This window comes from Conger conger, chromosome 3 (genome assembly GCF_963514075.1).
Source record: "Conger conger chromosome 3, fConCon1.1, whole genome shotgun sequence".
Classification (NCBI taxonomy): Eukaryota; Metazoa; Chordata; class Actinopteri; order Anguilliformes; family Congridae; genus Conger; species Conger conger.
In genome coordinates, this window is record NC_083762.1 from 35,922,923 (window position 1) to 35,936,287 (window position 13,365).

General features: G+C 38.2%; 2 protein-coding genes across 3 annotated transcripts in view; one reads left to right on the plus strand and one right to left on the minus strand.

Annotated features, from left to right (window-relative positions):
* Positions 1-2,456: 2,456 nt before the first annotated feature.
* LOC133123465 (gamma-aminobutyric acid receptor subunit alpha-4-like) lies at positions 2,457-8,905 on the minus strand. Its single transcript, XM_061233931.1, has 9 exons — positions 8,871-8,905; positions 8,586-8,692; positions 7,746-7,813; positions 6,297-6,517; positions 5,268-5,350; positions 5,038-5,181; positions 3,729-3,881; positions 3,279-3,517; positions 2,457-2,732 (listed from the first exon to the last, which is right to left on the minus strand). Exons 1-9 carry the CDS (start codon positions 8,903-8,905, stop codon positions 2,457-2,459), a joined length of 1,326 nt encoding a protein of 441 aa, XP_061089915.1.
* A 3,799-nt stretch (positions 8,906-12,704) lies between these two features.
* atp7a (ATPase copper transporting alpha) overlaps positions 12,705-13,365 on the plus strand; it is a 28,434-nt gene continuing 27,773 nt past the window's right edge. For both annotated transcript variants that reach the window (XM_061233605.1, XM_061233603.1), the window contains exon 1: positions 12,705-13,189. The gene's annotated coding sequence lies outside the window, so the exon portion shown is untranslated. The remainder of the gene's footprint in view (positions 13,190-13,365) is intronic.

Below are 13,365 nucleotides of genomic sequence, written 5' to 3' on the forward strand. Positions count from 1 at the left end.
TCCAGCCTCTCCGTAGTTATAAATGCAGCTTCCGGCGTGTTTGCTCAAATGGGAATAAATGGAATAAATTATGCGTGGATCAGAAAGGGAGGGAACAACAGAGTTTCAGCGGTGCTTTCTGGTAAATGTAGTCAGTTGTGGAATCAAATTATCTGAGGTTCTCAAATTGACTCCTTTCTATGCCGTTTTTTAAACGATAATCTCTTGGTCAGTTATGTTGAAAACGTGTGTGGACAGCAAACATTCTTTCACCCTGAATTTGTAATTTAGCTCAAAATGCCAATTGTTCCCTTTGTAAAAAGTTATGCAATATCTTTAAAAGGGAGTATAGCTGATGGTTAAGACCAGGGATGAGAAAAGTACCCAGGGTGTGTATGCTCGTTGCCATTCCAACAGTGACTGCATAAACTTAACAAGCTGGTAACTGAGCTGGTGCTCTAACTCTTAATGAGAGGCTTTGTACTTTACACAAGCATCTTTGGCACATCCTGTGCAAGTGTAAGTTCTCATCGCACATTAAATATAGTGAACGCTTTTTGAGAAAAAGTTAAGTCAAAATGGAACCACATGGAGTTGATCTCCCTTCAAAAATATCATGCAGTAGAGAAAATACGGATGTTACTCACATGGTATAATGGGAGCCTCTGTTGACTGAAAATATAATTGCAGGCAAAGTGTGAAAGTGTGGCAGGGAGAGTGTTATTTGAGTTGCTTGTAAGATGTATGATAACTTGAAGACCAAAGACTGGCATTGTTGTGGTGTCTATAGATTTAGGAAAAATCCACCATGTTGTTTTTTTTCTATAAATCTAACTTTATTTTTACAAGAAAATAATTGAATGTACAGTCAGTGTTACCTTTAGCCCATAAAGCAAACATTTCTATATTGTTACAAAACTCAAATTACTAATGCATTTACAGTCTGCTTTCAGAGCACATTACATTTGAGTAGTTTTGTCATGAATTCAGTTTTACTTGCTAGGTGCAGAAAACCTAGAAGAATAACACTTGACAAAGCTAGCATAATGTCCATCTATACCCCTGCCTATTTCAAACTCAAATCATTTTTCAAAAGAATATCCATTTCTTTAGGACTACATATCAGTCAATCATACAATGTTCCCTGGCAAACAGCAGGGTCTCCCATATTTCTGAAGGACAGAAATGCCAATACATTCTGTACAATGAGCATGGGCCCTCATCTCTGTTTTTGTAAGTGTATTTTAGGATATAACAACAATAACATATGGTCAAGGATGTACCTCTTATTGAGTGGTGCCTGATGAGCTCAGCCAGTTAGTGGGTTTTCTTGAACAATTAAAATTATAACTGAAATGTTTTTCAAAATTGTAATCACATTTATGAAATATAAGTGCATAGCGTGTGGTGACATTTTCAAATACAGTGCCATGAAAAAGCATTTGCCCCCTTCCTGATTTCCTCTATTATTGCACATGTGTCATGATATTTATAACAGCGGTGGCCAGCCTGGCAAGAAGTCTTCAAGGGTGCATCAGCAACTCATCCAGGAAGTCAGAAACCAGCCCAGAAAAACATCCAAAAACCTGCAGGCCTCTCTCGCCTCAGCCATGGTTAGTGTTCATGACTCCACAATAAGAAAGAGACTGGGCAAAAATTAGATTCCATTACTGAAGGAACCATGAATTCTGCTCTGTACCAGACAATTCCTAAAGGGGCTCTTCACCCAAAAATGAAATGAAAGTAAGTTTAACTGCCGAAACAATTGTTTTCCATTTGTAGAAAGGAACCTCATTAAATGTCCTCCCTGTAACACACAAACACACCCAGAGCACTGAGCACATAAATGCACATTGCAACAAACTGAAAACACTGAACATTGAAGTTCACTGCAATGAACAATGGAAAAAACACACTCAGTGGGGGATCTATGGGGGAGGGTGCATAAGGCTAATACGCTGGCTGGGAACTACGCCAAACAGGACTACCTGGACTATAAAATGTGCTTTTGAACATTATAGAGATTATGACTTGATATTGAAAGCATTAACTCATATCTTTGGTTCACTATTGTGCCAGAGTTAGGCTTCCTGACTCAGATATGACTGTGCAAATGTTTTTCCAATTTTCTTTATCAAGCCAATTGAGAACCAAATGTAAACCTCACAGTAAGCAACCATTACTAATACAATCTGGCAATAGCTTTATGTGTCAGGTCTGCAATCCAATCAGGTTTGGAATCCAATCAGTTGCCTGAATAGACTATTCATTAATAGCCTTCACAAGTATTATTGCCTTCATAAGATATTCTTGAGTTGACCATTATATTCCCTGAGTCACTGGAAACTTGCTCTCAAAAGTGTCTGTCTTTTCCCCTGTCAGTTCAATAATGTATATATAAGCATGCATTTCTTCGGTTTATGTCACCATCATTCGAGAATTCATCTTTGGCTGCTTTTAAGCTTGTAAATGGTGTTCTACAAGTATTGGTTGAGCGGTGAATCCCTGTACCTGGATGCCTCCATGTTGTCCTTAGTCAGATAGACGATCCAGTAGACCAGGTTGAAGGCAGCAAAGGAAAGCGGGAAAAGGATGCGAGCGTACTGGTCGATTATGCTGGTGCCCGTCAATATATGGTCGGGAGGGATGGCTGAGCCCTGCTGCAGGAAGATGGGGACCCGAGAGGCCATAGGCTGCTCACCGTAATACACAGAGTTCCTCTTCTTCAGCTCAGTGTAGTATTCAGACTGGAGCTGTGGGCAGGGGGAGCAAGTGGAGATCTTAGTTGGAATGCGCACATGCATGCGCACCCACACACACTGGCAAACATGCAAACTATGTAAATTAAGCTATGGGGCACCCATCCCTGCCTTCACTGTGATCTCTGTGTTCAGTTTTATGATTTATGTGTCCTGATTTGTTCTGCAACAATTGTGGAATTGTACTTTTTATTTTGTACGCTTTCTGGTCATTAGCTGCATTGTCTCTATTTTAAAAATATATACGTCTATGAAAGATTGATACATTTCCCTAATTTTCCACTGAAGAAGCCACATGACTGGTCTGTTGCTAATGGATGAAGCAGTTCACAGATTAAACTTGGGAACTAGCCAATTTTATTTTGAATGAAATTACCCCACTTTGTAGAACAGTCCTATTCTTTCAAAATAATTTCATGGGATTGAGTATATAGTGGAAATAGGGAGTGAATGTAGTCCTGTAATATTGAGAGGTATAGTTGAAATATAGTTCACAAAATACAACAGAAAAGGAATGCGAAGATGAATGGAGGCTTTTACCGATGTGAGCTCCTCATCGCTCGCGGAGGCTGCTGCCTCCAGTGCAGCTTTCTTTTTCTTTTCCCGATTGGCTTGCAGCGTGGCGAAATAATTCACTGCAGCGAACTCAATGAGCGCAAAGACCACAAAGGCGAAGCACACGGCGATGAACCAGTCCATGGCTGTCGCGTAGGACACCTTGGGCAGCGAGGACCGAGCACTGATGCTGAGAGTCGTCATGGTGAGAACAGTTGTTATACCTGCAAATATCACAACCATACATACTTACTTTCTCAAAGATGTTAGTTAATGGTTGATACAACAATATAAAAAGCAAACATTACAATTGATGTAGTATGGAACACTGTAAAATACTATGAAATACTAAAATACATATGTACGCCTCAAAGGTATAAACAGAACACTGAATAGTTAGTGTCAAGCAAACTGAAAGTTTGTATGTAGTCATACCTGCCACAGTACGTGCAGGGACAGACTCTTTGTTGATCCAGAATACAACTTGCGACAGAACAACTGTCATGATCAGCGGGATGTATGTTTGAATGAGGTAGTAGCCCAGTTTTCTTTCCAGAAGGAAATGGATAACCTGGACGGAGTATTCGCCTAGAATTAAAGCAGACAAACATAGTGCTGGCATGATGAAAAGCAGATGGTGACGGCTTATCAGTAGAATATTTACAAGGGAAAATGTGCTTCAAGTTGACTTTCAGCTAGGCAATATGGCAGCACAGCAATTGCAAAATATATCTTAAACCTTTCACCAGTTGCACTGCTGAGATGTATATCCTGTTTAGGCACAGCTCTAATGCGCAGGTCGGCCCCATGGTATTTCAAATAGAAAATTTCCTGGTACTTTGCTGAATTCATTATGGCATTGATCTTAAATGGTGCCCCTGGACCACTCATGAAACCATCCATGACCCACTTCCATATTTGATCATGGGTATGGGGTGCTTCTTGTGTGCATTCCTCTTTTGTTGCTAAACATGTTGATGGTGCGTATGGACAAAACCTTCAATTTTGGTCTCATCTGACCATAGCTCTCTACCGGCTTTTTTCCTCTCCTGGGCAGGGAGCTAAATCAAAAAGACTCCCGGACTTTCATAAGACTTAAGATGTCTGATAAAAATAAATGCAACAATGTGCAATTGTGCAATGCTTCCTTCCAGGCAGGAAGCAACTACTAAAGCACATGCTTTACGAATCATATTAGATGGCGGTTTTCTTAGCTCATTGCTATCACTGCTATCACACACGGTAGTCTGCAACAGCCAGAATCATCTTGGGGTGTAGCCGGGCATTGAGAATGGGGGCATAGATGTTTTTATGTTGTTAATGCTTAGATGTTTCACATTAGTGAAGTGAGGAAAGAAATCCTGTATACTTTTTTTTTTTTTTTGTATTTTGTTTTCTGTATGTCTTATTATTATTTTAGATGTGGAACTGAAAACGAACATTCTCATTGTTTGGCAAGGTGCAGGACTTAAAAATAACACTTCAAAAGAAAGGTTCCACACGCTGTTTCCTCCAATGCTGTTTTTTATTCACCAAGATACCCTGACAAAGGCTGCTTGCTGTCAAAATGTTGGTCACTAAAAAACTGCGTTGAGGGAAACGGAGTATGCTGAATGGTCTCTGAAGTAAACTTTTCTTGAATCCGTATGATTTAACCCAGAGCAGTTTCAGAAAATAACGTCTGCTTTTTATTTTGTCTTTCATTAAAAGATATACAAGGCCAAAGAAAGTATTTGGGCCTCACCAGTTTTAAACTTGAGGGTTTCGTTGGATGCTCTCTGGCCCACAAGATCGTACTGAAGTAAGCTTGATGAATCTTCTGGTACTTCTACTGAAAAAGATGATCCCTTCTTCCAAGTATAAATAAGTTCACTGGCAGGGTATCCATCTGTTTGTCAAAACAATAATATCAGTTTTCTAAAATACTTTAGAAAAGTCCTTCTGATAATTGCTGCTTAATAAAGCTAAACTTACAGCTGCCAAACTTAAGAGGACAGGCATGTCCATCCATCGGAAAATCCATCAGTCTCATAGGACACTCTGCACTGATAGTAAGTCTGAAATGCATAGAAGGAAAACTGTTATTAAGAAAAATATACTCTTTATTAAACCTCATGGGGTAATTTGTCCTCTGCATTTGACCCATCCTAGTTACTTAAGAGCAGTGGGCAGCCACAGTGTGGTGTCCGGGGACCAACTCCAGTTCTGAGGCCAGTGCTTTGGTGAAGGGCAATGGCAGGAACCCACCTAACATGCATGTCTTTGAGTGTGGGAGTAAACCCACATGAACACAGGGAGAACATGCAAACTCCACACAGAGAGGATCTGGCTGGCTGGGGTTCAAACCCAGAAACTCTGTCTTGCAAAGTAACAGTGCTAACCACTACGCCACCACCCCAAACAACAACACCAAAACTATAGTTTTGAATTCACCCGACAAATTAATTGAATCCATGCAATGTTGTCATGTGGGTTTAAATATGTCTTCTGCTGCTGTAGCCTATTCACTTAGAGGTTTGACGCGTTGAGATACTCTTCTGCATACCACTGTTGTAATGTGTGGTTATTTGTGCTACTGTCACCTTCCTGTTAGCTTTGAGCAGTCTGGCCATTCTCCTCTGACATCTCCCATTAACAAGGCATTTCTGTCTTCAGAACTACTGCTCACTGGATGTTTTTGTTTTTCGCACCATTCTCTCAAACTCTAGAGATTGTTGTGCGTGAAAATTCCTGGAGATCAGCAGTTTCAAGTCAACTGCCTTGTCTGGCACCAACAATCATTCCACAGCCAAAGTCACTTTGATCATATTTCTTCCCCATTCTAACATTTGGTCTGAAAAACAGCTGAAACTCTTGATCATGTCTGCAGGCTTTTATGCATTTAGTTGCTGCCACATGATTGGCTAATAAAAAAAATTTCCATCAACAAGCTGGTGTACAGTTCAACATAATAAAGTGATCACTGAGTGTATACATGCCTCGTGCAGAGGATTTTGGACTTACTTCATGGTGTAGAGGACTGTGCCATTTTGCATGATGCGGAACATCTTGTTTGGAGTGGTCATGTTGTGACCAAAAGACTTCCTTGCATTCCGGAAGAAGGTATCCGGGGTCCAAATGTTATCCACCATGAGGTTGTTGAGCCGGAGGATCTCAATGGGCCCTTCAAATACCAGCCTCTTGTCCACCCATGTTTGCCGAAAGAAAATGTCCATGGTGTACTCCTACAATGTTTAATTTGAAACAACACTGAATTACTTTAAGTCTACCTTATGGATATGCTATCCAAAATATATATTGTTTTAGTATATTTTCTGATTATCCAAATGAAAACATAAAACTGCGTATTTTTGTCCTGTTCGATAAGAAAATTAAGATTTTGTTTGACACAGTATAATCAAGATTTTTTATGTAACTATAAGGACCTCTAGGACACTTTAAATATATTATGATTCATTTATTCAATACCAATTTGATCCTATTGTTACTTTTTTCAAAATTCTGGGATGCCCCATTGTATTTTTATGTAAGTACCTTGCCACAAACACCCTCTATTAGGAGATTCCTGCGAGTTGCTTGATTTTTTCATTATATACTCTACAAGGTGAAATGTGTCGTGGTTGATTGGACTATGAATCACACAGGTAAACTGCAGTTTACAAATCAACTCGAGGAGGCGCTCTTATATGACAACTCAATGGGAAACCTTCCTTCCTAGGGCAACACTTTCACCAAAAGTACCTTGCTCAACATGACTCCCAGGCAGTATCAACAATAACATGGCTGCATCAATGTACTATTGCTGCCCAGAAGCAATGATATTTGGCACTCTTGTCTGAGGCTCATTGTGCAAGACCAGCTCTGGTCAACTGATGGTCTGCCTGCCCCATGTGTAGATGAAGTGTACTCTGGCTTACTAGATTCCTAATTATTAGAGCTTAGGTGGTTGACTGTAGAAGGAATATAAAGCTGTGTGTAACAGCACACTCCTCAGAGAAGACCCCAGCTTTTCTGTGCTTACCCTGATTGCCAGAGGATATTGCAGTGATGGAATGGGCCTAAGAAAATGCTTAGGCATTCCGGATTGGGAGACACTAAAAGTTCTGAGATAATATGGGTCAGAAAATACTATACAATCCTGGAATTCAAGCTGCATAAAGTGTGCAATCTTAAAGTGTGTGGCTCTAAATGGCTTTTAAAATAGTAAAGAGCATGCCAGAAATAGAGCACTCAATTTAAACCTCCAAGGCAGAGATTACCAAGATTACACTTCTCAATCTGTTATACATGCAAACTACACAATAGTAACACTATAAGAACACATCCAAAATAATGACTAAGATGGAATGGAGACTGTTAAGAGGTTGGCAGTTGTCCACAGCTGCAACACTTAAACACAAATCACAGCACTTAATAGTTTGTGCAAGTGAAATATCAGCAAGAGCAACATACCATTTCAACATCTGAAACGGGGCCAAAGCTGGTGACAAAAATGTCTGTTTTGATCTCAGTCACAGGACCTTAAAAAGAGTAACGCATGATTCTAAATTCATTAAACATTTTCATTATTTGAATATGGTTGAAAAATATATAGTAGTTAACACTGTTAATATTGATATAGTAGCTCATAAATAACCTAAGATACTTAGAATGTATTTCTGCATGTTCTTGATACAGCATTATAATTGCATCAGGTAGCAAACCAAAAAGTAGGTAAAAGTAGTGCATATATGTGGCTCAACACCACCTTATATGGCTTTACATGAGTTTAATTTGTTGTTCACCAGTTCAATTTATGCAATTAAGGTTTACATGGTTAATGTGTTGACAACTGCTTGTTGAAAAATTGAACATGTTGTATTGCAAACTAGATTGTCACACAATTTTAAATGTATTTTTGTTTTCATTTTAGAAGTGTAGTTGAATTTTATTCTTAGATCATATGCACTAAATGTAATAGTAGTGCATTTAATCTTATAAAATCACATTGGTAATGTAATTCAAATAATATCTATTTATTTAATTGTTTTTATTAATGAATACATTTATTTCACGCTAAATTAAAAATAAACGATTTAAATGATGCACAAAGTACATAGCAATACTTTAATTCAAGAAGCCATTGAGGCACCATCTCTGAGGAAATTCAACTAAAAAAAGTACCAATTTCTTTCGTAGGTTTGTTTAACTATGAATGTGACACTGACTTTTCTCTTTTCAGCTTCTCATTTTTCGTTTTTTGACGCCCCTTAACAACCACGTTTACACAATAGTGATAAAAAATCGAAGTACCACCAAATCCTGGTCGCAGCCGGTTGTCATAGCCATCTAGCAGTCTGTCCAAAATTCTCGTGATGTTATCGGAATATACTTGCTGATTTCCCCATGCACTGAAAACACTGAAAAGAAATGCAATTTAAGCTTTCAAAAAAGTTTTTTTTTTTAATTTCCTGGTTTCTCCACGCATGAATTACGCTTCAAAACGTCGATTTATTAGGCTATAGTTGTATTTAATGGCCTATAATAACAATGTGTAAAGAATAAGACACAGTAAACGTGTAAAAAAGGGCTACTCACCACGCCAGGAACAACAAAATGACAAGGAAATACATTATTGACCCAAAAAGCTCTTGTCAGCTGTAATACTTTGAATATCCCATCGTAAACGTTAATTCCATGTAAACCGGCAACGTGCTTCTTCAACAAATTTGCAAGAAAATGGTTATGGACGAGGTTATATTGGTTAACAACAATAAATCACATTTTGAATAGCACCAGAAAAGGAGAGCCAGTCCTAGACATGAACGAAGAACGAACTGAAATAATTTAAACCATTACAGAAGATTAACAGGCCGTCGCTAATCCAATGGTCGTTTTGTGAAAGAATTAGCCAGAGCCGTTTAGGACAAGGGGCCAGTTTTCGAGCTGTCAATTTCGGGAATTGATATGAAGTCGCCCCCTAGTGATAGTATAGCATATTCACAGTCCCCTCCAAAAGTATTAGAACAGCAAGGCCAATTCCTTTGTCTTTACAAAACAGTGAATACAGCATAGCACCTTTGGTATCAGACCACCTAATTTTTAGGTGAGCAAAAGTATTGAAACAGAGAGTATTTAAGTAAATGAAAGTAAATAACACTTAATATTTGGTAGCATATCCATTGCTTGCAATAACTGCATCAAGCCTGACAGTGTGTTTTGGATCATTGTCTTGCTGCATGATGAAGTTCCTCCTAATTAGTTTGGATGCATTTCGTCCATAAGTTGGCTTTTATATACTTCTGAATTCATCCTGTGCTACCATCAGGCATTACATCATCAATAAAGATTTGTGAGCCCACTCCAGAAGCAGCCATGCAAGCCCAAGCCATGACACTTCCTCCAACGTGCTTCACAGATGAACTTGTATGTTTTGGATCAGGAGCAGATCCCTTCTTTCTCCATACTTTCCATCACTTTGGTTAATCTTGGTCTCATCAGTCCATAAAACTTTGTTCCAGAACTTTTGTGGCTCATCTCTGTACTTCCTTTTCAATTTGTAATCTCGCCTAACAATTCTTACTACTGATGAGTGGTTTGCATCTTGTGGTATAACTACTATATTGCTGCTCTCTTCGAATGGTTGATTGAGATAGTTTCACCCCTGCCCTGTGGATATTGCTTGTGATATCACTGACTGATGTTTTGGGGATTTTATTCACAGCTCTCACAATGTTTCTGTCATCAACTGCTGTTGTTTTCCCTGGTCGACCTGTTCCATGTCTGTGCAATGGATATGATTGATTTCCAATCTTTTCTGGCTTGCTTTTCTCCCAAAGACAGCTCTCTGGTCTTCATGTTGGTTTTATCTTTTCTAACACAAATGCAGTCTTCACAGGCAAAACCCAAGGCTAAATCCAAGAGTAGATATTCAGAACTATTTTTGATTTAAGCAATAAATCTAACAGGACACATCTGGGCAACAAGAAACACCTGTCAGTCACATGTTTCAATACTTTTGCTCATCTAAAAATTGGGTGGTCTGATACAAAATATGATATGCTTTAAGTTGTTTAACAAATCTAGGTAGAACTACCAGGAAATAAAAGCTGAAATTCGGATCTGTCATCTCATGTACATCTTTTGACCTCAAACTAAAAAAAAAATTATTCAGTGTATAGCAAAAACAAATGAATTGACCTAGCTGTTCCAATACTTTTGGTGGGGACTGTATATATGTGTGTGCGTGTGTATCAGAGGATGCTCCTCAAAGACAACAGGTGAAGCAGTGCTTCACCAAAAAGAAAAAAGAAAGAACATACATATCATACATAACACATATTTCTTTCATGTTAAATTATCATAACAATGTCTGTTCCTTTTGTGATTTTGCCTCTGTTCAAAATCAAAACAGCGCCCCCGCTCGTGAATCAAATGCATTTTTTGCTTCACTTGGCCTATATATTTCAACGAGTGACCTTATAAGGCAATTGAAAAAAAGTGTTTAGAGTTTAGATTATTTGAATGATTTTGGGTTTTGAAAAATTATCTCAAGGTTCTGAGATAAAGTGATTATAAAAAACTGTAAACAGGTTTAAATTGACAACCAATCACAATGGTCATGCCATTTAAATTGAACCGCCTCCTCTTACTGTGTTTTTATTGTGTAACATTACTCCTAAAGCATAGTTTTATGGAAACTGATTGCTATTACAACATTCCATGTTTAGATCATGAATGTTTTAGGATAAAGAAATCTATTGACACCAATGACTTTGGAACAGGATCAATTTTTCCATATTATCATTGAATGTAATATTGCATCACCATCCCTTGTCACAGGGGTTTTCACCCTTTTTTGACACACATGTTTGAACTGGTGGTCAAACCACTGATAATTGATTTTACATAGTGATAAAAGCAGGAGTAAGGATGTGTATCCACCTGCAACAACATAGTGACAACATGGAGCAGTCAGATGATCCATGTTAGAACAGAGATCAAGCAGTGAGAGGAGGAGGAAGAGGAGGTGGAGGTGGTCAATGGGATGGCCTCCTTCAGAGAGGTGGCCTTGATTCTCGTCTTAGAGGTGGGGGGGCCTGATAGAGGATAGTATATTTTAATGCAGTTAAGGATTTTTTCCCACTTTCTACCTAGGATTTTGTTGCTATGATTACAGTTTTTTAATAATTGCTAAAAAATAAACTTTTTCAAAACTCTTCATACACAACTCTCTGCACCAACATGCAGCTTATCAGTTCATTTCATTCACAAAATGGATCAAAACAACCAAGCCACTGCGGACATGTCTCAAAGGAAAAGCACCAGCAATATAATTGTTTGTATCAGTCGTAGAACAATTATCTAAAAAACACTAACAACCAGTGGCAGTACAGTCGATGCACTATTTTCTGTTAGTGATTTTCAAATTGGACTGTAGAAATGTATAGTTTTCAGTGGTTCAGCCTGATTTTTTGTCAAAGCAATGAAAAAATCATTCAGTTTGGTCCACATACAATGCTCTTGTGTTAACTGTGAAAAATAAAAAAATATATTAAAAAATGCAATTTGCAATTGTCAAAAAAAAACTATGTTATAATTCTATATATTTTTTAATGATTCCACTCTCTTCTACTGTTTCCACCATTCTTTTTATTTAGAACCACAAAAGGACGATATTGAAACATGTATCAAGTATTTTTTTATGCTGTAGTAAAGTATTGTCAAAACAACTAAACAATAAATCTATAGGTATCTTTTGTGTGGGCGATCTAAACAAATGTTCCTATCGTATTTTATGAAAAATTAGGAATTTGAACCAATGAGTTTGGAAGTGCAAGATTTATTCAAAGATATGAATACACAATGCATGTTTTGAACAAGCGAACGGGCTGTGTTACAAGTGCTTACCATTTTGAATGTTGTGTCTAAGGTTTTGAAAATTGGGAGATTAGGGTCCAAGTGGTTGTAAAAAAAACTGTAACAGGCTGCCTGTATCTGGCTGTGTGATATGGTCAGTGTTTTTCACCTCAAAAAGGCCTAGGTCAACAGGTAAAGCATGGCACTAATGGGTTTGATTTTCACAAGGAGTGATGGTGGGTTTAAAATCTGGCAGGCAGCCGCCACTGGTGTGTACATACTGTATGTACACTCACCAAGCACTTTATTAGGAACATTTTAACTTTATTCCACCTACTTATTCATAGATCTAATGTCAAATTATTGCAGTGCATTTTTCCAATTACCTTTTGCTCGACTTCTGACGGATAGTTCCATGTAAAAGTACAATAAAGGCAGATCCAGGGTACGACTTTAAAAATATGCCTTTATTTTGAAAGTATTTAGCTCTTGAAACCAAACCGGAAGTAACGTTTGTGCTCATCACTTCAGTTCGTAGCTACAGGGTTAGCTAATATTTTGTCTGAAGATGCAGTCAGCCAGATGCATTATGTCACTGATGGGATTCATTTCCTAAAGATTTGATTTAATTATCGTAATCGTGCCTGGGCCGGATAATGGGACGAATATCGAAACAATAGTTAAGTTACTAGCTATTTTTTTTAATTCCGAACGTCAGGATTAAGCTAACTATATAAGAGATTGCTATTTAGCTGACTAGTGTATTGTAGCTAGCACTATGCTGCAGCAACATACATAGGACCATCTATTTATAAGTTTTGGTTGGATAATACGTATTTCGGGTTCTAGCTTAGCTAGCTGTAGCTAATCCAATTGATAGTTTATTACGCCGTAGTTGCTTGGTCGCTGTGTGAATAACCTCGAGTAATCGGCCAAAAAGTTGAACCAGCTACATTAGAGAACCGGCAAGGATCACTTTCTAACTTATCTAAGTTAACTTTAGTTGTTGACTGCCTGTCTGAGGAGAAAGAGGAAGTTAAACCAGGAATGCGTCGTTGGTAAGTATTTGTCAAGTTACGAATTCCGACTAAAATCTCAGTTAGCACTAGATATCTACTGCAACTGGCTCGCTATTTTTCAGTCAAAGAGTCCTAAATAATACAAATTTGCTGTTTAGCTGCTGGCGAAGTCATGGTTGGCGTCACCGTTTTACTCCATGTTAACTGGATACACT

Excerpts from the sequence above, each read along its gene's own strand:
- LOC133123465 (XM_061233931.1), bottom strand. The coding sequence starts at position 8,905 with ATGTATTTCCTTGTCATTTTGTTGTTCCTGGCGTG. Across the intron at positions 5,351-6,296 it reads ACAGTCCTCTACACCATGAA|ACTTACTATCAGTGCAGAGT; the intron begins GTAAGTCCAAAA and ends TATGCATTTCAG. Across the intron at positions 2,733-3,278 it reads GCGATGAGGAGCTCACATCG|CTCCAGTCTGAATACTACAC; the intron begins GTAAAAGCCTCC and ends CCCTGCCCACAG.